This window comes from Panthera pardus, unplaced genomic scaffold (genome assembly GCF_024362965.1).
Source record: "Panthera pardus isolate Hobbes unplaced genomic scaffold, ASM2436296v1 HiC_scaffold_25, whole genome shotgun sequence".
NCBI lineage: Eukaryota > Metazoa > Chordata > Mammalia > Carnivora > Felidae > Panthera > Panthera pardus.
Window position 1 is genome coordinate 66,636,441 of NW_026526821.1, and position 23,988 is coordinate 66,660,428.

The window sequence follows — 23,988 nt, forward strand, 5'->3', positions numbered from 1 at the left end:
CTGCCCACGGGTCCTGTCCCTGTGCGTTAATAAAGCCACCATTTTACACCAAAGATTTCTCAAAAATTCGCTCTGAACTTTGAACCTTTCCACATCACTTCCCAAATCTGAAAAACCTTGCATTTTGAGACACACTTGGTCCAAAAGGTTCAGATAAGGAGTTGTGGACCTGAAGTACTTCCATCAGTTATTGAGCAGATTCAACTAGTCTATGTAAACAAATTGGAAAGCTCTGTGTAGCCAGCAGGTTTTCATAAACATATAAAGTGCCGTGGCGCCTGGGTGGCTCAGTCCATTAAGCATCCGACTTCAGCTCAGGTCATGATTTCAGGGTTCGTGGGTTCGAGCCCCGCGTTGGGCTCTGTGCTGACAGCTCAGAGCCTGGAGCCTGCTTCAGATTCTGTGTCTCCCTCTCTCTCTGCCCCTCCCCTGTTCATGCTCTGTCTCAAAAATAAATAAACATTAAACAAAAAAAAAAAAAAAAAAAAAAAAACAAAGTGCCTGCCACTTAGCAGTGTATCAAGTGCCTACTAAGTGTAACACTCTGAGAATTCAGGATAAACAGGGGGCTTGATTCACTGCAGACTCAATTCTTTTTTCCCTCGAGTTCCTGGCGGAAGCGCTCTAACCACGGAATTTTTCAGGCAGGCGCGGGAAGGTGTTTCTCCGCAAGGGCCGCTTTCCCCGGCCCTTGGGTTAGCCCTCTGCACCCCGGCCACTAACGCCCACGCGGTGCGTGCTCTCCCCCAGCTCACGGCCCCGCCACCGCCCTTCCACAGAGGGCTGGCTTTCCCGAAGCGGCGGCTCCGAGGCTGCCGTCGGCTACCGGCCCGAGCGTTCCTGCCTCGACCAGCCACGGAGGGAGGGCAGCAGGCCTGTTGCCATTCTTGCCCTGGGTGCGGGGGCCCCGCGCGGCCTGCCAGCCCCTCCTCTCCTCACGTCGCCTGGCGCCCCGAGGGGGCGGGGCAGGTCGCGCACGGGCCGCTACGCCTCTTGCGCCCGCCCCAGCGCCTGTCGATTGGCCGCTGGGGCCAGTGTTCCTCCTGCGCAGCGCACCTCCCCCCAGATTTCCCGCCAGCAGTCGCCGCGCGGTTAATTCCGAGCTTCTAGGCGCTGGGTCCGACCGAGCGGTTGGGCCTTGTCGGCCGTCGCTATGTCGCGACAGAGCACGCTGTACAGCTTCTTCCCCAAGTCTCCAGCGCTGAATAATGCTAACAAGGCCTCGGTCAGGGCCTCAGGTGAAGGCGGTGGTGCCGCCGCTGCTACCCGGGCCTCCGCTTCTCCCGGCGGGGATGCGGCCTGGAGCGAGGCCGAGCCTGGGCCCCTAGCGGGCTCTGCGTCGCCACCCGAGGCGAGGAACGTCAATGGAGGGCTGCGGAAGTCGGCCGCGCCCGCGGTCCCCCCCAGGTAGCGCGGTGTGTGTGGGGGGGGGGGGGGCGAGGGCGGGGGCACAGCGGCGGGGCGCAGGGAGCCTGGGGAAGGGAGGCTTGCTTTGGAGGATTGCGGGGTGCGTAGCCAGGCCTTGGGTTCGGAGGAGGTGGGGCTGTATACTTGGCTTGAAACAGTGCAGGGGTTGAGTTCGTAGCCTTGGCGTTAGGGGGCATAGATTGTAAACAGGGCAGCAGGAAATTGGCTGCAGGAAGAAGGGGGGGGGAGGAGACGTGCAGACTTCGTAGGAAGAGATGCGTTCCGCCAGGTGGGAGGCCGCGGTAGAGATGGAGTGCAAACTGGTTGGGGTAGCGAGAAGAAAGGGGAGATGGGAGCGTTGGGGGTGGGGCGGGAAGAGAAGGGAGCTTTGCAAGCTCCTTGCGGGGTGCGCACCCAGGGCGGGGGAGGGGGTGGTGTTTGCCTGCGGCGGGGGAGGGGTGGCGGGAAAGAGGAATGTCTGCGGGGAGGATGAACGCTTGCAGCCCAGAGGTTGTGGGGGGGGCGGCAGTGACTGGGATTCGAGGAGGAGGTTCCTCCTTCAGAGCTGGGATAGTGATCTGGGGGCCATTAGACGTTCGGGGAACACACTTTGATGCTTGATTTGAGCCTTGGACGCCTAGACTGTGGGGGCGATGGGCCCTCGGCCTGCTAGTGTGGGCTGTTGGGGAGGTGGGAGTGGGGGTGGGCCACGAGCTGTGTGCGTCGGGGGTGTATCACGTCGCAGACCGAGGGGTCCGATTGGTCGGAAGGAGAATTGCAGGGCGGGGTGGGGCGGGGCAGGGGGGGGGAGCAGAAAGTGCTGGGATCCGGCTGGGTCATCCCATAGGTAGGCTGAACATGCACCAACAAATGGAGAATTTAGAAGCCGTGTTAATTTTGACACACGTGGTGGAAGTGTCGTGTGGAGTTGAAAAAGATGTTATGATACAGTGTCTCTTTTGTTGACGATTCCATGGGAGGAGGGGGCACTGTAATTTTTTCGCAGTTAAGAGTGAGCTTGGAAAGGCCTTGAGCTGGCCCTGGACAGGGATATACCGCCACGATTGTGGGGAATCCGGCCGGGAGGTGTCCTAGCTCTCCGAGCAGTTCGGTGCTGTTCCACGGCTTGGTTGGCCTTTTGTAGGAGAAGCGGCGACATTTTGAAAAGCTTGTATTTGCTGTATCCCAGGTATTGTATTAGGCACAAAATGTAATGCTAGCCGTTTGAAAGGATGAAGAAATAGAGGTTAAGAAAAAAAAAAACCCAACTCATTCAAGATTGAAGTGTTAGTGGTTCTGAGTAATCCCAATGTCTTTAGTTTTAGGTGTCCTACAGATTGTGAAGTCCAAGTGTAAATTATAGTGTTACCTTCCTTTAAGCGACCCTTTCAGGCAGTGAGTTTATGTAGTTGTGTGAAGAGTAGTAGGGTATGCCTCTGGCTTAAAGATTATTTGGGGCTCTTTTTTTTCTTTTTCTTTTTTTTTTTTAATATATGAGATTTATTGTCAAAATTCTTTTTTCTTTTTAAGTTTATTTATATTGGGAGAAAGAGCGAGTGTTCGAGCGGAGAAGGGGCAGCGGGAGTCTGTCCTAAGCTGCGCTGAGCCTGATCATGACCTGAGCCGAAGTCAAGAGCTCAACTGATGAGCCACCCAGGCGCCCCTTGAGCTTTCTTTTTGAGAAACAGCAGACACTAGAGCAGTTCTTGAAAAGGGTACTTTACTCATCAATTTACATTTATAAGGGAAACCTCCATTTGTAAAGATGTCTCCTGCTTTGAACCAGGAAGAGGAAAGATAACTAAAAGTGGATAAAACGTTTCTAATGGAGATGGTTCTGACTTAAATCTGCATAACAATCAACACTTGTTGGGTGTTCTTTCCCTGGTACCCTTTGGTACCTGTCCCTCTCCCCACCCCTCCTCCATCTTTCTTTTGTCTTTAGCTGCAGATGGTATTTAAGGTGGTAACTTGGAGCTATCTCTGGGAGTTAACTGTTTCCCTCAGTATCTCCAATGTATGCAGGAGGTGTACATGTTAATAAACCTCAGTTTGGTTTTCTTCCGTTAATCTTTTATTACTGCGGGTCTTAGCCAAGAACTCAGAAGGCTAGAGGAAAAACATTTTTCCTCCTCTAACATGTGTATCTTCCATAACATTGTTTTTCATAAAATTTTTCATCATTCATTGTAAGAAATGCAAGATGTGTTATAATGTTTATTTGAACAGGAGTTGACTATTCTTGCATCCATGCTAAAAGGACGTATTTATTGTGTGGTTGTGTTTTATGTATTGAAAAGTACATGCTCAGGGCGCCTGGGTGGCTCGGTCGGTTGAGGGGCCCACTTCGGCTCAGGTCATGATCTCACGGTCTGGGAGTTCGAGCCCCGCGTGGGGCTCTGTGCTGACGGCTCAGAGCCTGGAGGCTGTTTCAGATTCTGTGTCTCCCTCTCTCTGACCCTCCCCCGTTCATGCTCTGTCTCTCTCTGTCTCAAAAATAAATAAACGTTAAAAAAAAAAAAAAGAAAGAAAAGTACATGCTCCTTTTTTTTTGAGGTCTGAATTCAGGAGACTTGTAAAAACATGACATTGTTTACACTTGACCACCTGCTAAACGGACTGTTTCCAGAGTATTCAAGAAAGATCAGCATTTGATACTAAGCTTCTGAAGAGACTCCAGTATATAGATTTGACCTTCATTCAACAAATGCCCATGTAGCTGCTCTGCCAAGCACAGTATTAGGCATTGTGGGTCCAGGATACAACCTTATATAGAACAAGCAAAAGAGTAATTCTTAGAGTAGGAGCAGAGTGTATGAGCTCTGTGAGCTTTGGTGAGGGGAAGAGAGTATATATGACAGGGTAGGCTTTCATCTCTTCGGGGTGAAACCCAGCAGACAGACAGGAGTTAGGCTATGGTGGGAATAAGGGGGTGTTAGGAAGCTGGTTCAGGAAGAAGGTCCAGCAAATTGTGGATTGAAGGAAAGGAGATGTGAGCCTTTGAGAGGTGTGTAGGGGTTCAGTCATGAACCCCCTTTTTCTTTATTTTTGACTAAGATAATTGAGAGAGCTGTAATACGTATGGCTTTTTAAAATTTGAGCACTTTAAATCTGGCTTTTTAAAATTATTATTACAAATCTTGGCTAGTTTATTTTTTACAATCTTATCTCAATGATAATTGTCTCTCTTTGAAGTGTATGCCCCATCCACATTCACAGAGGAGGAGTGGTCAGACCTGGCAAATCTTTAAGCACTCTTGTCTGTACTAGTTGTAAGTCCTTTCCTAAGAATTTTCATAGTTAAATGTATTTGTAGATAGCAGTATACTTTTCCAACTAATATGACATCAATATAGTATTACTTATTGTAAGAGAAAGAATTCTAGCCCTTTTAAAAAGTATCCTGTGGGCTCAGTTTCACAGACCTAACTTGTTTTAATTGATATAATTAAAACGGGTATTTAAAGATGCTCAGCTTGTCATAATTTGGTCTGTGGGAGCCTCTTGTGAGCTTTTACAACTTTTTAACATCACCTCAGGACTTTTGAAAACATTCATTCTGATGACCCTTCTCCATCCCTGCATGGAATTAAGCTGCTCCACAAAGAACCTGTTTTTGTTTTTTTTAAATTTCCTTTAGGTTTCTGATCCTGTTTAGAAAATAGTAGACACCAGTTTGGATGACAGTTTATATGGTCACCTTAGATCCTTAGTGCATAAGTGATGGGTAACAGTTAACCCAAGCTGAAGGAGAAGGAAAGGGTATATATGGGCAGAGGTGTACTGGTAGGGGGGTAGGTCTTGTAGGGGCCTTGGAATTCGTTGCTCTGATTACTTCTCTTTTCTCAGTACTGCATTTAGTTATTTGAGGGTAGAGGAAGTCTGCTCTAATGGTCCACCTTGAGAGTTAGGTGCAAACACTGGTAGCTGATTTCTGAAGTTGGTCTGAAAGTGCTTTTGTGTTATATGCACATTTTTGTTTGACTCTTTTATTGTTTATAGAAGCAGATTCTAGCAGTGCTTTGGTACCTACTGAATTTTTTTTTAAGTAGATAGCTCAAAATTGATTATAAATTTGGGGGCACAATCAGTAATTGACAACAAAATTATGGACCAAAAGGAAAGCAAAAACATGATTTTTTTTAAAGCATAGTTTTAAAGATCTGTTCAATATATATTTAGCTTTACTAAGTCATTTCTCAGTTTTAGTTGTATGAGTTTTGTTTTTTTTAAATAATTAGCTCTATGCCCAAAATGGGGCTCCAACTCCTGACCCTGAGGTCAAGAATTGCATGCTGTACAGACTGAGACAGCTTGGCACCCTAGTTGTATGAAGGCTTTTACATTTATTTTTCTGAGCTATCCGGTTTTTCCTTTTTTTTTTTTTTAACACTATCTTTAGAATCTCAAGAATATTAAACATTTAAGATATATTAACATTTCTGGGGTGCCTGGGTGGCTTAGTGGAAAGAGCCTGCAGCTCATGATCTTGGGGTTGTGAGTTTGAGTCCCATGTTGGATGTAGAGATTACTTAAATAGATTTAAAAACATTTATATTAACACTTTAAAAACATATAAAGTCATAATTGGATTAGAACATTTTTTTAATGTTTATTTTTGATAGAGCACAAGCAGGGGAGGGGCAGAGAGAAAGGGAGACACAATGTAAAGCAGGCTCCAGGCTCTGAGCTGTCAGCACAGAGCTCAAGTGGGCTTGAACTAATGAGTTGTGAGATCATGACCTAAGCTGAAATCGGAAGCTCAACCGACTGAGCCACCCATGCACCCTATTTAGATCTTATTTATAAGTATATTGTAAGATATCATTCCAGTATTTATTTTGGCATTTCAGCTTGGGCTTTAGGAAGAGCCAGTGTATTTTACATTGTAATAAAATGTTTAAATTTTTTTTTTAACATTTATTTATTTTTGAGAGAGAGAGAGAGAGCATGAACGGGGGAGGGTCAGAGAGAGAGGGAGACACAGAATCTGAAACAGGCTTCAGGCTCTGAGCTGTCAGCACAGAGCCCAGCGCAGGGCTCGAACTCACAGACTGTGAGATCATGACCTGAGCCGACAACTGAGCCACTCAGGTTCCCCTGTAATAAAATATTTAGATGTGAGGTGACTTTTTGGCCCAGATATTTTCAAATTTGATTTGCATAGGGCTAAAGATTCTTGTTAATACAGTTATATGAAAAGGGAAAAATGTTAAGATTGTCAGAAAACATAGCTAAATATTAAAATACAGTTAATACATGACTGTCGGGCAAAGTTTTAAGTAGAGCCAGTGAAATAGGTGGATGTGATTTTCATAGGGTTATCAGGCTTTTATGAAAACCAGTGTATGAAAAACTGGCAGGTATTCAAATTATAGCATATTTCAAGATTGCATTATATTTCCATGTTTTAAAAAATTAAGAAAAAAAATTTTTTTTAATGTTTGAGAAAGAGACAGAGTGTGAGTGGGGCTGGAGAAGAGAGAGAGGGAGACACAGAATCTGAAGCAGGCTCCAGGCTCTGAGTTGTCAGCACAGAGCCCGACACGGGGCCTGAACTCAAGAACTGCGAGATCATGACCTGAGCTGAAGTCAGACGCTTACTGACTGAGCCACCCAGGCGCCCCCCCCCCCCCCATTTTTTTTTTTTTACATTTATTTATTTTTGAAAGACCGAGACAGCACAAGTGGGGGAGGGGCAGAGAGAGAGAGGGAGATACAGAATCTGAAGCAGGCTCTCAGTGACGCGTGGGACTCGAACTCAAAAACTGTGAGATCGTGACCTGAGCCAAAGTCGGATGCTTAACTGACTGAGCCACCCAGGCACCCCTATATTTCCATATTTTAAAAGACAGGATTTAGTGTTGGTAGGAAAACCTGAATATTTGCATGGATTAAAATATATGTTCCTTTTATTTTGGTATTCTTTGGAAACTACACAACTGCTAGAAATTTTTATTTTATTTATTTATTTTGAGATTAAATTTTTAAAATTACCTTTAAACAATTGGAGTGTACCCACAAAATTAATAGATTTAATAAGAACTCAGCATTAAGTGAAGAAAATTTTTAATTGAAATGTTTAAAATACCTAGTTTTATTACACAGTATATACAACAGTGTATTTTATTACCCACTTAATTCTCTTTTTGGCTGGAAACCACTGTTTCCTGGGCCGGAATTTTTAAATGTCATTTTTAGCATTAGTAGAGGAACAGTGCATATTACTAAACATTTTAGCCTTAGCATTTTATAGTTTACTGCCAATTCCTAACAGCAGAAAAGTTAGATTGTGTGTAAGATTCTTTAAGTATAAGGTTATATTTAGGGTATGGTGATGTTGAAAAACAATTTGAACAGTTAATTTTAACTTTACAAATAAGGAATTTATTTCAAAACTAGCTTTTTACGCTTTTTTTCCTCCAGTAAGTATGGCTATCTGCCTTTCAAGATAAACTTAAAGATATTAACAATTTTTAAGTTAATTTATTTATTTTGAGAGAGTGTGCATGAGCAGGAGAGGGGCAGAGGGAGAGAGAATCCCAGGCAGGCTCCTTGCTATCAGTACAGAGCCTGACATGGGGCTCAATCTTACGAACTGTGAGATCATGACCTGAGCCAAAATCAAGAGTTGGATGCTTAACTGACTGAGCCACCCAGGTACCCAAGACATTGAATTTTTAAATTGGTTGCTTTGGAAATTTATCTTTTCTAATTATTTTTGAGACCTTTGAATACCACTGTACAGTTTGTTTTACAATTTGCACTACATTTGTATAAATGGCAGTTAATAACTTGAGTCTTACTTAGCTCAAGTTATTTCCTTTGGGATAAAACTAATGAACTTATTCATGTTAAAACAGTAATATTTTATTACATCTTAAGTTTAGGTATAAAACTAAAATTTTTTTTCATGTCTTTGGGTCTCAGAAACTTGAGTTACTCTTACTTGAGGATAGAAAGGAATTTTCAGGAGGCAGGTGTGGCCATGTCATTTTTGGCTCAAGAATTTTGATCTAGTCATGACAGTTTTTCTGGGATCCCATAAGAAAACTGAGATTCCTGCAAGTGCTCTGTTGCCTCATACCAGGCAAAACAGAATTCCACTGGATTTGAGGCATCCTGTTCCCTTGAACTTCAAATGTACTACCAAGATGGGGCACCTTGGGTGGCTCAGTTGGTTAAGTGTCTGACTCTTGATTTAGGCTCAGGTCATGATCTCATGGTTTGTGGGATGGAGCCCCACGTTGGGCTCTGTGCTAACAGCGTGGAGCCTGCTCTGGATTCTCATTCATTCTCTCTCTCTCTCTCTCTCTCTCTCTCTCCCCCTCTCTCCCCCTCTCTCCCCCCTTTGCCCTCCCCCCCCACTTGTGCTGTCACAAAATAAATAAACTTAAAAAATGTATTACTAAGATGCATTCTTGTCAGTCTGTTATGCACTAACTCCATTCTTGAGAATTTGTAACTTTTATAAATGTTTTTTTTAACGTTTATTTATTATTGAGAGACACAGAACGTGAGCAGGGTAGAGAGGGGGGAGACACAGAATCTGAAGTAGGCTCCAGCCTCTGAGCTGTCAGCACAGAGCCTGACGTGGGGCTCGAACTCACAAACTGTGAGATCATGACCTGAGCCGAAGTCGGTCGCCTAACCAACTGAGCCACCCAGGCGCCCTGAGAATTTGTAACTTTTATAAGACACAGATGTAATGAAACAGCTGGTGTCCAGTTCAGCCCTTAGTCCTTACCCTGCATAACTCTGTACACACAGGCAAGAAGAATAGTTGTCTTTAATTTCACAAATCAAGAACGCTTTTTTTTTTAAGATTTTATTTTTTAAGTAATCTCCATACCCAATGTGGCGCTCGAACTCACAACCTTGAGGTCAAGAGTTTCATGTTCCACCGACAGCCAGCCAGGCACTCCAAACCAAGAACACTTTGTAAACCTCGCTCCATAATGGTCAGGCTCAAGGCTCATCTACATATACTGAATAACTTCAATACTTGGGGAGAAACTGCCTCAAACTATCCAATGATGGGGTTTAGGCTTAGCTACAAACACACCAAAACCTTACCTGAGTCTCCATCTTTTAAGGGATTTAAGTGTCTTTGAGAAGGGCAGCCAGACTTGACAGATAGGTATCCCAACTGGTCCCCCTTTCAGAAAAATCTGCTTGGATAACACAATTTGAAGCCTGATGTCTCAAGACTATACAGAAATACGCTTCATGAGGGGAGACATGTTCATTGAAATAACATGTATTTGCTCTTTGGCCAATCTTGTAAAAATTATTGCCACGGTTCAGACTCACAACTGTTAGTGTCTTTACAAAGACAAAAGATGTTTCCTTCCTTTAGCAGCAGAAATAAAAGGCCAGCTTTAGGGTAGTCCCAGGTACTTTGGTACAAAGGCTGTGTGGTTAGTGGCTACCTGGCTGGAGTCAAGGGAAAGACTGCTTGACAGTAGGGAGGCTTGTAAACAAACCATTCTGCACAGCTGTAAGGGTCTTTGTCTCCTGTTAATGGATGTTAGTAGCCAGGAGGCACTTAATAGTAGAAGTTTGTTTGAAATTGTACAGTCACAGCTTCCTGTTAAAGATGACCTATGTGGTGAGCTTGATGGCAATATTTATAGATCTTTGCTTGTGTAGGTTGCTATAGATTTAAGAGTGCACATACTGTAAAGGCCCTTGAGAAAAGTCCCAGCTGAATCATGCTGTTGTTTTTCTCTTCTAATTGTCTAGCCTAGGGGTTTCCATATTCACATTTTTGAAGAAAAGGAATAATTTTTCGTTATTGGGTCTGAATACAGTGGCCCCAGGTGACTAACGGAAGCTATTCTAAAATGTTCCGTTTGTCATACTTATTTTACTTTTGCAGTTATTCAGTGAAATCTTTAAGCAAGTTTAGAAAATCTTGGTATATAGTACTTGAGCAGAATTTATCAGCTGTTGTGGCTTCCTCATCACTGAGGGACTGTGCTGTAGTCTTTTAATTTTTATTTTTATATTTTAATTTTAATTAGTTAACATACAGTGTTATGTTAGTTTCAGGTGTACATCTGCTGTAGTCTTTTAAGCTAGATTTTTCTCTCCCTACCCTCTCCTCCTTTCCCTTTCTCAGGAAACCTTCAGGACCAAATCATTTTGTTAAGATTGAATTTCTGTTTTCGAGTCTAAAGGCATATGTACTCAATACTTCAGGGATGTTAGGCACTTTACTGACATTTTCCATAAAACTAGATTTTTAGGAGTGAAGGATAGTAGTGTGCTAGGTAGCTTTTGGAATGTGTGGAATACATAGGAGCTTGACTGGAGACTGATTCCAAGCAGAGTCTAATGAGGTAATATTTAATATCATTAGCAAATTACATAGTATGCTTGGTATTTTATTAATACTGTGGGTCAGGTCCTGTTCCTGATATATACTATATGGTGGTATGCAGGCATTGATGTGATGCATTATAATTTGGAGAGCATGTACAATGAGTCTTGTTGTTAACATTGTTATTCTACCAGAATTCTGCTATAGTTTTTAAACTTTGAATGATTCTGAGTAGTTTCTCACCTTAATACCAGAATTCATTATATTTGTGTTTGTCTTAATAGTTAAATAATAAGCATTGTGATATTTGCTTATGTTTTTAAAATGACTTGAACATCTGATTTTTAAAAATCATTAATTCTAGGATTTTTTGCTTGAATATTAATGCCAGAATTCATAGGAGTGTTAATGATACCTTCCTTGGAATTGCTTTTATTTGTAGGTAATTGCCTTGAATGCAACTTAACCAAATACTAACCAAGTTATATATTTCCTTTTGGCAACAGTTCTTGTGACTTCTCACCAGGTGATTTGGTTTGGGCCAAGATGGAGGGTTACCCCTGGTGGCCTTGCCTGGTTTATAACCACCCTTTTGATGGAACATTCATCCGCGAGAAAGGGAAGTCTGTCCGAGTTCATGTACAGTTTTTTGATGACAGCCCAACAAGGGGCTGGGTTAGCAGAAGGCTATTAAAGCCATATACAGGTAAGGGAGTCCACTCTGCAGAATGTTTGTGAGAGAGAGTGTGCGAGAGCAAGCACGCATGCACGTGAGCACAAGTGTCTCCGTCTCCTATACAGTGAAATTAAGTGTATTTTATGCCAATAAATTTCAGGAGTGGCAGGAAATGCTTCCAGCATGGGAAAAGGATAAGATAGATGGGGAAAATATAAGATGCTGTAGCTGGTCTTCAGTAGGTTTGTTGCATGGAGTGGAATTTTTCTGTCTTTTCAGTTGACTTATAGCAATATCATGCCTTTAAAGGAAAAATGTTTTCATGATTAGATCTCATTTGGACCAAAATATCAAATTCAGATATGAAAAAGGTAAATTGACACAGTGTCCTCATCTTCAAGGGTCCAAGAGAAAGGCAATGCAGTCAGGATATGTAGCATATAAATCAGTGTCATTCTCTAGGACAGATGGAGATGCATGCTTACCTGGCCTTCAAAATCCTCACCTATGATTACGTCTGAGGTGAGTTTCACATCAGATTTCTGGAACCATAACTTTCTTTTTCCAGGCCCAGCTTTTTTATGGTCCTAGACATCAGCAGTCCCGCCTGTGGGGCCTCACTTGGGCCAGGTGCACCTTCTCAGTTTCTTGAATTATATAGTGCATGCACATGATGTTCGCAGGATTCAGTGCTTGTACATACACTTGATGATGAATAAGTCCTTATCTGTTATCCCCAGACTCTCCAGGCTAGGATGTTGTTGAACTCAAGTGTTTTGGAGTCAGAATAAGGGTCAGTTTCCCAGGAATCTCTGGGAATCATGCCTTTTGGTCCTAGCACCGCTCATCCTGCAGGGCAAGGAGAGCATACTGAAGAAAGTTCAGTCTGCACAGAAATCTGACCTGCAGGACAGAAAGAGAATCTGGAAATTTGGTGCTGTCTCCTGCACTAATTTGCTGTATAATCTTGGCCAACAAAGCAACTCAGATACTGTTCACTCATATATAAAGTGAGAGAGTTGAACTAGATGACAAATAAGATCTTTTCCTAGGACTGATTTGGAGATTCTACACAAAGCTTTGGCAGTATGACTTTAAAAATACCAAAAAATTTTGCATTTATGTTGTCATTATTTTGTAAAGGCACCCTCTGCATACTGCATTTGGCCCTTTAAATTTCTAAATCATTGCAATAGCGTGGATGAGGAAAAGTAGGTTTTTAATTTTCTTTTTTCTTTGGTCTTAGGATTGTAAAGTAGTTTGCATCAGGGTTTTTCGTGGAATGATGTCATTAGATAGCTGGGGGGTGAGTGTAGCTGCAAACAAGGCACTGGAGAAGTTAGGAGCCACCCTCCAATGGATTTTGATTATCCTAACTTTGTAGTGTTGGTGCAGCTCTTTAGAAAAATGAAAAATTGTACCTTTATTTTATTTAGGCAGCTCATTAAAGTTGCAAATTCCATGACACTTTAGCATGTACTTAGTTTTAGTATTCAGTAGAAAGAAGGAAATAACGCCATGTTTGGAGCTTTCAAATGTAGACAAATGCAGGTTTGTTTTCTAATTATATTTGGTTAGAAGAAAACAGACATTCCTAGTATGTGCCATTAGATTTGTGATCTTCTGCATCTAATCGTTTGCTCAGTGGATAGTGTCATTTAAAATTATAGCTCTTTAAATGCAAGGAGTAAAGAAAGAGTTTTGCTTGAAAACAAGACAGTTTCACTTGAAAACAAAAAACATTCAAAGTCTGAAATGGGGTACCCTTCCAAAATATTAGTATCCTTACCAGTAGAGGGTTTTTTTTTTGTTTTTTGGTTTGTTTTTAATATATCCTATTTAACTTAGGGATAAACTTAGTATCATAACTCCATTTAACTGAGGGTGTAGTTTTGGCCTTCCTGAAGTAATAAAAAAAGGGTCTCAACACAAACACCTTTTACATGTCATGCCTCACCTGAAGAGGAGGTGGGCTTTATCTATTTAGGGCCACTTCCCAAGAAATTAGAAGAGAGATGAAGTGGTCCTGGATGACCCAACAGTTAAGGCAACTTCAAGGAGGTAAAATAGGTAATTTAAGTTTCACTGGTAATTTTTTCCCTGAGAATTCCTTCCTTGTTGGCTTTCCTGGTCTATTAATCAGAAGTAATGGGTCATTAAATTAAAAACTAGATTCTCATCATTCTTCATTAGGACAGGTGTTGTAGGTTGAGTCCACTACCCCACCAACAGGTCCTATTTATAAGAATAAGATTTGCTTAAGAAATATAAATTAAATCTAAATGTAAATTTTTTAGGTTCAAAATCGAAAGAAGCACAAAAAGGAGGTCATTTTTATAGTTCAAAGCCTGAAATACTCAGAGCAATGCAACGTGCAGATGAAGCCTTGAATAAAGACAAGATCGAGAGGCTTGAATTGGCAGTGTGTGATGAGCCCTCAGAACCAGAGGAAGAAGAAGAGATGGAGGTGGGGCATTGTTAAACAGTCAGTTGTTACTTCTGTTGGGAGAGTGATGGAAGGAGGGGGTGGATATGCAAAGTGATGTTCTCTTATTTATATGTTGTTTGCATATATATATACACTTTAATATTTGTACACATACGTCTGTATTTCCTCAGGACTGTAGGTTAAATTAGATTAGAATCTCAGTAGTCATTTTGCTTAAGTTTTACAGCTTCAAGCCTGGTGGAGGACACATCGTGTAAGAGGTAGAACCATTTTTGGTAACAAGTAATGAGCTCAGGACAGTAAGGACATGGTGACAAAATTGGTCATGGTATCTGGTAGTAAGCCTCTATAGGAGGGTGTGGTCAAGCCCTGGTAATTAATTGCTTGGTTTTTTGTGTTCATTCCTTTTTTTGTTGTTGTATTTTGTATGGATGAGAATAAAGGTTAAATAACCTTGACATACAACCTGGGTTTCAAATGTTAGTGGTCACTATTTGACTGAATTAAATTCTGTTAAGGAAGAAATAATTGGTTCATTTAAAACAAACATGGTCATTATTCTCTAATTTAAGAAATTACTGAGCGGTGTGCTGAAGAGATTCTATGTTTTATTCTATTACAGATAGGGAATAAACAAGTTAATCTAATGGGTATTTTAAGAGAAATGAGAGGAAAAGTGTTTTTAATCTTATGTTTGAGGTTGAGAGCAGGGATCATAACATTCATCAAAGGTTTAGAACTGGATGGTAATACAGAAATCATTTAGCCTCCTGTGACTTTACGTATGTGGGAGATCCACGATAAGTGAATGTGCTGTGCCCAAGAAGATACAGCTGGTTTGTGGAAGGGCAAGGACTAGAACCAGTAGAGATTGCTTACTGCTTTCTTAACACTTAAGAATTTATAAAGTGGCAAATTTCGTAATACGTCCATCTGTAAGAGGAGAGGTGACCCTGGAAGAAAGATAATGGAGTTATTTAAAGTTGTTTATTTCCACAGCTGACTGTTCCTGGGGGCATCACTTACGGGCATTTGTGATGTACGGTCATGCTAATGGGCTGCATCACTATATAGGATAGAACTGTCATGATAGAATCACTTAATCCTGTAATGTGATACTACTGAAACTGATATTCTTTGAGGAAAAAAATAGTTTCTCATTTTTGGAGATGGGTTCTTCTCTTGACATAGGAAGTATTGAGAAATACTTCACAGCAGTACTGTAATTTTCCAAATTGTTTTGTATTTAAATAACTCTTTCCTTGCCTGCCAGGTAGGTGCAACTTACTCATCAGATAAGAGTGAAGAAGATAAGGAAATTGAAAGTGAAGAAGAAGTGCCACCTAAGGTGCAAGGATCTAGGCGAAGTAGCCGCCAGATAAAAAAACGAAGGGTCATATCAGACTCTGAGAGTGATGTTGGTGGCTCTGATGTGGAATTCAAGCCAGATGCTAAGGAGGAAGGAAGCAGTGATGAAATAAGCAGTGGAGTGGGGGACAGTGACAGTGAAGGCTTGGACAGCCCTGTCAAAGTTGCTTCAAAACGGAAGAAAATGGTGTCTGGAAATGGCGCTCTCAAAAGGAAAAGTTCAAGGAAGGAAATGCCCTTGGCCACCAAACGATCAACTGGCATTTCATCAGAAACCAAGAGCACTCTGAGTGCTTTCTCTGCCCCTCAGAATTCTGAATCTCAAGCCCACACTGGTGGAGGATGTGAGGATAGTAGTCGCCCCACTTTCTGGTATCATGAAACTTTAGAGTGGCTTAAGGAGGAAAAGAGACGAGATCTCCACAGGAGGCGACCTGATCACCCCGATTTTGATGCATCCACACTCTATGTGCCTGAGGATTTCCTTAATTCCTGTACTCCTGGGATGAGGAAGTGGTGGCAGATTAAGTCTCAGAACTTTGATCTTGTTATTTTTTATAAGGTGGGGAAGTTTTATGAGTTGTACCACATGGATGCTCTTACTGGAGTCAATGAACTCGGGCTGGTATTCATGAAAGGCAACTGGGCTCATTCTGGTTTCCCTGAAATTGCATTTGGCCGATACTCTGATTCTCTGGTTCAGAAGGGCTATAAAGTAGCACGAGTGGAACAGACTGAGACCCCGGAAATGATGGAGGCACGATGCCGGAAGATGGCACATATATCTAAGTATGACAGAGTGGTGAGGAGGGAGATCTGTAGAGTCATTACCAAGGGTACACAGACCTACAGTGTACTGGAAGGTGACCCCTCTGAGAACTACAGTAAGTATCTTCTTAGCCTCAAAGAAAAAGAGGAGGATTCCTCTGGCCACACTCGAGTGTATGGAGTATGCTTTGTTGATACCTCACTGGGAAAGTTTTTCATAGGTCAGTTTCCAGACGATCGCCACTGTTCTAGATTTAGGACTCTAGTGGCACACTACCCTCCAGTACAAGTCTTGTTTGAGAAAGGAAATCTCTCAACAGAAACTAAGATGATTCTGAAGGGTTCATTATCCTCCTCTCTTCAGGAAGGTCTGATACCAGGCTCCCAGTTTTGGGATGCAGCCAAAACTTTGAGAACTCTCCTTGAAGAAGCATATTTTAAGGAAAAGTTAAATGAGGACAGTGGGGTGATGTTACCCCAGGTGCTTAAAGGTATGACCTCAGAGTCTGATTCTCTTGGGTTAACACCAGGAGAGAAGAGTGAATTGGCCCTCTCTGCTCTAGGTGGTTGTGTCTTCTACCTCAAAAAATGCCTTATTGATCAAGAGCTTTTATCAATGGCTAATTTTGAAGAATACATTCCCTTGGATTCTGACAGGGTTAGTGCTACAAGACCTGGTGCTGTTTTTGCAAAAGCCAATCAACGGATGGTGCTAGATGCTGTGACATTAAGCAACTTGGAGATTTTCCTGAATGGAACAAATGGTTCTACTGAAGGGACCCTGCTAGAAAAGATTGATACTTGCCATACTCCCTTTGGTAAGCGGCTCCTAAAGCAGTGGCTTTGTGCCCCACTCTGTAGCCCTTATGCTATCAATGATCGTTTAGATGCTATAGAAGACCTCATGGCTGTGCCTGACAAAATCTCTGATGTTGCAGACCTTCTAAAGAAGATTCCAGACCTTGAGAGGCTGCTGAGTAAAATTCATAATGTTGGGTCTCCCCTGAAGAGCCAGAACCACCCAGATAGCAGGGCTATAATGTATGAAGAAACTACATACAGCAAAAAAAAGATTATTGATTTTCTTTCTGCTCTAGAAGGATTCAAAGTAATATGTAAAATTATAGAGATTATGGAAGAAGTTGCTGACAACTTTAAGTCTAAAATCCTTAAGCAAGTCATTACTTTGCAGACAAAAAATCCTGAGGGCCGTTTTCCTGATTTGACTATAGAACTGAACCGATGGGATACAGCCTTTGACCATGAAAAGGCTCGAAGGACTGGACTAATTACTCCCAAAGCAGGATTTGACCCTGATTATGACCAAGCTCTTGCTGACATAAGAGAAAATGAACAGAGCCTCCTGGAATACTTGGAGAAACAGCGCAGTCGAATTGGCTGTAGGACCATTGTCTACTGGGGGATTGGCAGGAACCGTTACCAGTTGGAAATTCCAGAGAATTTCATCACTCGTAATTTGCCAGAAGAATATGAGTTGAAATCCACCAAGAAGGGCTGTAAACGATACTGGACCAAAACTATTGAGAAGAAGTTGGCTAATCTGATAAACGCTGAAGAGCGGAGAGACGTATCATTGAAAGACTGCATGCGGCGACTCTTCTATAACTTTGATAAAAATTACAAAGACTGGCAGTCTGCTGTTGAGTGCATCGCAGTATTGGGTAAGACTTTGAACAAGTTTATTCCTAAAGCTTTGGTTAGTGATGCATTATGTCCTAGTTGTACATTAAGATTTACATCCATTGGAGAGTTGCCACTGAGGCGGATCTCTGAACATAGATAACAAGGTATATACATCTTGATGTGTGTATGCTTGCCTCCTCACTAGACAAAATGACTAGTTTGTCCATAGCAATTTAAGTTGTTCACTTTTTGGCCTTACTCAGTCTTGAATAATTGAACAAAAAAAATATTTTTAGTACTTTTAATGAGGCAATGTGTTTTAGATCAAATTTCCTTTACAGTGGAGTTTTTTAGTATTTGATACTGTTTTAATTTAGTCTAACAAAAAATAGAAGCTTAAATCTTGGCCCATCACTTGTTAATTTTAACTTTTGCATCCTTTCTGATTATCAGTGCATCTCTTTTCTTTACATGCGTATTTCAAGATTTTAATCTTTTTTCTTTTAGCCCAAATTATCACACTTTCTTTCCTGCAGTTGATTTCTCAGAGCCCTGATTTATAGATTTGTAATTTGGTAACCTTTTCAAAAGCTTAATATCCTTTTTCTTTAAATTTCATGGCCAACTTATTTGGAACCCTTGGTGTTTCAGTTTAGGTTTTTTCCCTGTGGTTTAAAAACACAGTAACCAAATTTGTAACAGAACTATTTTGACCTGAACATGGCTGTCCAGAATTGGCATCCTTTTTGTACCACATTTTTTAATTTTTTAATTTTTTAATTTTACAGAGAGAGTGCATGCTAGCAGTAGAGAGGGGCGATGGAGAGAGAGAATCCCAAGCAGGCTCCGTCCACGTTCAGAGACTGGATCCCACGGTCCTGGGATCACAACCTGAGTCAAAATCAAGAGCTGGATGCTCAACCAACTGAGCCACCCAGGCGCCCCTGTGCCACATAGATTCCTTAAACCAATACAGCTTTGAATAGTTCAGTGGGTAATTAAAAAAAAAAAAAAAAAAAATTCCCTCAGCACAGGTGTTCAAAATTGTGAATTTATTCTTGGTTGTTTTATATTAGGGGCACCTGGGTGGCTCAGTTGGTTAAGTATCGACTTCAGCTTAGGTCATGATCTTAGGTTCATGGGTTTGATCACTGTGTCAGGCTCTGCTGATGGCTCAGAGCCTGGAGCCTGCTTTAGAATCTGTGTCTTCCTTTGTTTTTCTGCTCCTACCCCACTTGCACTCTGTCTCTCTCTCTCTCAAAAATAAACATTTAAAAGAACTTAAAAAAAAAAATTGTTTTATATCAGTGTGCCTATTGTGAAAACATTCTGCTTCTAAGAAGTGTTAGCTCCAGGATTAGATCAAGTAAAATAGGTCAGTATAGCATTTCCCAGTTGTATCTCTTAGCTTCCCCTGGCATTCCTCTGGTCTGTATGTTAGGGGACTAAGTGTTTTTGAGATTGGGTGAGAAGTGGGATTTGGGGCCAAAAATGAGAGTTCTCTTTTCATTACAAATGCTATAATAGAAGACCCCTAAAACATTTAGGCTGATGACTGATTTTAGGTTATTGAATGCATTAACAAAGCATTTTATGTATTCTGGAGTGCCTTTTAAAGAAAAGAAAAAACACTATGTCTAAAAAGCAAGTAGAACATACCACCACCCTCCACTGAGAAAGTGTTTGTTTTGTTTAAAAACAATTTTTTTTTAACGTTTATTCTTTTGAGAGACACAAGACGGTGTGAGCTGAGGAAGGGACAGAGAGGGAGACACACAATCCCCAGCAGGCTTTTTATATTAATTAGTTGGGTCTTTGTGTTTATCAGACCTCAAAAATCAAGCCTCACTTTTACCTTAACAGATGTCTTACTGTGCCTGGCTAACTACAGTCGAGGGGGTGATGGCCCTATGTGTCGTCCAGTAATTCTGTTTCCAGAAGAAGACACACCCCCCTTCTTGGACCTTAGAGGATCACGTCATCCCTGCATTACGAAGACTTTTTTTGGAGATGACTTTATTCCTAATGACATTCTAATAGGCTGTGAGGAAGAGGAGGAGGAAAATGGCAAAGCTTATTGTGTGCTTGTTACTGGACCTAATATGGGGGGCAAGTCGACACTCATGAGACAGGTAAACTGACCTTTAAGGTTTTACAACAAAGTTACTTGTACGCTTTAGGAATATATTACATATTTAGGCCCCTTTCCAAATAGCACATGAATAACAGAATTCAGTCACTAGAATACTAGGAAACAAAGGAAAAATGTATCATAAAACAGAATTGTATTCACTTCATCAAATGTCTGTCTGATGTACAGGAAGCCTATATTTAAAAAGGCTAGAAAAATAAAAAGGCAAGGGAGATTTCAAGTTATGTCTTTATAAACTTTGACTGGATTCATTTCCTCTGAAGGTAGGTATATTCATAACGATTGAAAATGTTGCAGGTTTGTCCTTTAATTAGACTCATTTGTGGGAATCCTTATAAAAAACCATGACCGACTTGTTCAGATAGGAAAGCAAATAAAGTTTATGACCTCGAGTAACTGTTGGAAACTGCTTTTAGGGAAGACAATAAATACGTAAGGGGTTGGCCGGCCACTGAGGTAAACCATGATTTATATTTTTTAAAGGGTTATAAAAAGGAAAAAAAAATGTGACTGAGACATTGGGCCCTTGAACTGAAAATGTTTGCTGACCCCCTGCTCTCCTGTATAATCTTATACTTACGGTCATCAAATTTCCTAACTAGCAAGGGACAGTACGGTTCTAGTTGATCGGTTTTGATTTTTTTGTATTTCTGTCAAGCTCTCCAGGTGATCTTAAAAAATGAAAATGGGGTGAGCCTGACAAAGTGCAGGAGGGTTCCATCCTCCCAGATTGATTTGGTCTGGAATTGCTTCTAGGCATCAGCAATTTTAAAGAGCTGCCAGGTGATTCTACTGTGTAGCTAGCCAGGGTTAAAAATCACTGATGTAGTGGGTTCAGACCTCACAGGCTGAGGTTTTCAAGCCAGTTAGGCCCTAAGCCTTTTGCCTTCTCTAGGCTTCGCTGTGCCTTTTAGGAGTGCCTGACTCCTACCATAATTGTTCTTTTGAAAGATAATGTTTATTAGCTTGGCGTTGCTGTCTTCTGGATATATATAGATCTGTATCTGTCTATGTATCTATGTTTTTAATACCAATTAGAAATGACCTTTCCCTCCATTTACAGGCTGGCCTGTTAGCTGTAATGGCCCAGACGGGTTGTTACATACCTGCTGAAGTATGCAGGCTCACACCTATTGATAGAGTATTTACTAGACTTGGTGCCTCAGACAGAATAATGTCAGGTGAGTTTTCTTTTCCACCTAAAAGGCTTTATTATTTGACCATTCATTCTGTGTTTTAAGTGATAAACATATCTGCCTTCAGATATATCAGACATCTGATGAATTTGACAATTCATTTCTATGTTTTAAATGATAAATATATCTGCCTGCATATGAGTCATTTAAATTTGATGTTTTTCTTCTGGAATGCTTTCAGACATTTGAAATCATTTTACTGTTTCAGGAATTGCATGCATAATCTGTGTAAAAAGATTTAACCTGGGTAGCTCATGGATTCAAAGAATATGAACCTTAAAGATGAATGTACTATTTTAGGATTCTTAAAGCTCTCCTTCACATATGTGTGTGTTTTAGGTGAAAGTACATTTTTTGTTGAACTGAGTGAAACTGCCAGTATCCTTACACACGCAACAGCACATTCTCTGGTGCTTGTGGATGAATTAGGTAAGACATTACAATTTCCATTTGAAGGCTATTTTTAAAACTTTAGTACAAAGAATTACTTTTCTTGAAGATGGTTGACAGGACAGTTCTCTAAAAGAATGCACTCACCTTTGCGCCATAGACCATAGTTGGAGATAAGAGATTGAAGAGATAATGTGAAAAAGTTCTCAGTATTAAGAGATCTCAAGCCTTGGTAATTAATCTATCAAAATACGGATATTTAAGGAGAAACCAATAGGACATTTCTGAAGATGACTGGTACCTGAACAGTATGCTTTAAAGAAATGCACCCCACTACAAGTGCTGCTAAATGAGACCAGACCTATTTAGCTAAACAGGGCCTATTATTTGGATGCACTAATTGATGTTACTGTTCTATCTTCATTTTTTTCTTTTTTTCTATTGTAAGGTAGATCCTTTTGGGTATTAGGCAGATACGTAATTTATGCATATTTTACTTTCATAGGAAGAGGTACTGCAACATTTGATGGAACAGCAATAGCAAATGCAGTTGTTAAAGAACTTGCTGAGAACATAAAGTGTCGTACATTGTTTTCTACCCATTACCATTCATTAGTGGAAGATTATTCTCAAAACGTTGCAGTGCGCCTGGGACACATGGTATGTGTAAATTGCTTATGCAAAAGGTTAGATTTTTGAGGGAATCAAGTCAGGTACTTCCATTACTAGCACATGAATATAACGTAATAAAAAATTTTTCTTTTTTAGGCATGCATGGTAGAAAATGAATGTGAGGATCCCAGCCAGGAGACTATTACCTTCCTATATAAATTCATTAAGGGAGCTTGTCCTAAAAGCTATGGCTTTAATGCAGCAAAGCTTGCTAATCTTCCAGAGGAGATTATTCAAAAGGGACATAGAAAAGCAAGAGAATTTGAGAAGATGACCCAATCACTGCGATTATTTCGGTAATTATACTTGGATATGATTTTGCCATGCAGCCAACCTTATTAAAACCATAAAGGGGGATGGTTGATGTGAACTCAATTTTTTTTTTTTTTTTTTTTTTAATTTTAAGGGAAGTTTGCCTGGCTAGTGAAAGGTCGACTATAGATGCTGAAGCTGTCCCTAAGTTGCTGACTTTGATTAAGGAATTATAGACTACATTGGAAGCTTTGAGTTGACTTTTTGACAAAGGTGGTAAATTCAGACAACATTATGATCTAATAAACTTTATTTTTTAAAAATGACCATTTTTCCATTTTCTTTCTAGGAAATTAAACCCTTTTAATTCTTATCTACCTTCTACATAATGGTTATTGAATACTCCACAATATATTAAGTCTAGATGTTATGGTACATGCATACACTTTCAGGCTGTTTATACCCACTGTCACCAATACACATAAATGGGGGAGGGGGAGCTATGAAACTGTATAGGGCTGTATATATACTTGTCTCAGCTTAATGCAGGAAATTGTTTTTATAATTTCCAGCAGTTTGTCTAAACTGTTCAAAAAAAAACTATGAACAGAGTTCAAATACAGGACTGTTTTGAAGAGACTTTCTAAAGTGTACTTTAAAACATAGTAGTTTTTACCTTTCACAAAACTGAGTTACAAGAATACTTTTGTTTTACAGTGCATCCCTTCCTAGGAAGTCTCATTAAAACACTCACTTTTTCTAGGGGTGATTTTTGAATGCTGCACAGGGAAGGGAAGGAAATAATAGTCTTAACTTTTCTTAAAGGATACCAGAAACATTGCTGGATATAATTTAAGATTAGTGTTTTCTCTTTCATAGAAAGAACGTACATACTGGGACATGAGTACAGTTACAGCAAGTCTAGGTGTGCTAACAAAACAGGGCACATTCAAGTACAAGAAGATTTGCTTGAAATTAAAAACAAACTACATGAGATTAAAGCATTAAAATCATATTTCTCAATCTGAATACATGTTAAAAAAAAATCAAAAGAAACGCAGAAGTGCTAGCTCACATTTTTACCATATTACAAAAGCAATTGGTACCCATGTCCATAAAGGCAGCAACAAAGCTGCTTGTCTATTGAAGAGTACTACTGCAAATTGGACTGCATTCAATGCTAGTTGTAAAAACACCAGCTTTTTTTCAGAAGTTGGTATCTGTACAAAATTGCAGCTTATTTCTTCACTTCTGTCCCTTCAAAAGTCTTTACACAGTAATGCTAAAACACCCAGCTTTGAGATCCTGAGTCAATATATTGCCACTTTCTTTTTGGTAGCTTGAGCTTCATAGTGTCAACTGACCTCGTGTATCCATTTTTAATACAGTCTCTTCCTGTAGCATGGGCAAATATTTTAAGTCTTCTTCCAAAAAAAATGTTTTAAGTTATGATGTTAGAATGGCAGGACTTTTTCTTTAGGGAAGGAATTCAGTTGTGCTGCAATGTATTAGATTCTATAGGTGGAGCAGAGTCATATAGTGTATCTGTATCATGTGTAGGCTCACCAGCTAATGTACAAGGATTAGACAGTGTTCCAGCACCACAGTCACAGAAAAACCTAAAGCAAAATGAAAACCCAAAAATTAGGAAAGTGAGGGGGAAAATAAGTGGGTAATAGAGCAAGTAAG

At 40.6% G+C, this 23,988-nt stretch overlaps 2 protein-coding genes across 4 annotated transcripts in view; one reads left to right on the forward strand and one right to left on the reverse strand.

Annotated features, from left to right (window-relative positions):
• The first annotated feature begins 1,055 nt into the window (after window positions 1-1,055).
• MSH6 (mutS homolog 6) lies at window positions 1,056-22,625 on the forward strand. 3 transcript variants are annotated; one of them, XM_053890668.1, is made up of 11 exons: window positions 1,057-1,407; window positions 11,239-11,438; window positions 13,706-13,875; window positions 15,131-16,811; window positions 16,932-17,675; window positions 19,501-19,769; window positions 20,853-20,970; window positions 21,325-21,414; window positions 21,881-22,035; window positions 22,144-22,343; window positions 22,454-22,625. In XM_053890668.1, exons 1-11 carry the CDS (start codon window positions 1,154-1,156, stop codon window positions 22,533-22,535), a joined length of 3,963 nt encoding a protein of 1,320 aa, XP_053746643.1. In that variant the 5' UTR covers window positions 1,057-1,153; the 3' UTR covers window positions 22,536-22,625. The 3 variants fall into 3 exon arrangements, with proteins under 3 accessions (XP_053746644.1, XP_053746643.1, XP_019271054.2); XM_019415509.2 differs by having other exon boundaries at window positions 15,131-17,675; XM_053890669.1 differs by lacking the exon at window positions 22,454-22,625 and having other exon boundaries at window positions 1,056-1,407; window positions 15,131-17,675; window positions 22,157-22,321.
• The window catches only part of FBXO11 (F-box protein 11), an 83,355-nt gene continuing 81,958 nt past the window's right edge, over window positions 22,592-23,988 (reverse strand). Inside the window, exon 23 of the mRNA XM_019415664.2 lies at window positions 22,592-23,918. Coding sequence (XP_019271209.2) covers window positions 23,789-23,918 — 130 coding nt within the window. The 3' untranslated portion in view covers window positions 22,592-23,788. The remainder of the gene's footprint in view (window positions 23,919-23,988) is intronic.

What these genes read in the sequence shown, in the direction of transcription:
- MSH6 (XM_019415509.2), top strand. Translation starts at nt 1,154, where the DNA reads ATGTCGCGACAGAGCACGCTGTACAGCTTCTTCCCCAAGTCTCCAGCG. An exon ending in GCTATTAAAGCCATATACAG is followed by an intron (nt 11,439 to 13,705) that starts GTAAGGGAGTCC and finishes TAAATTTTTTAG; the next exon opens with GTTCAAAATCGAAAGAAGCA. An exon ending in GGTGCTTGTGGATGAATTAG is followed by an intron (nt 21,415 to 21,880) that starts GTAAGACATTAC and finishes TTACTTTCATAG; the next exon opens with GAAGAGGTACTGCAACATTT.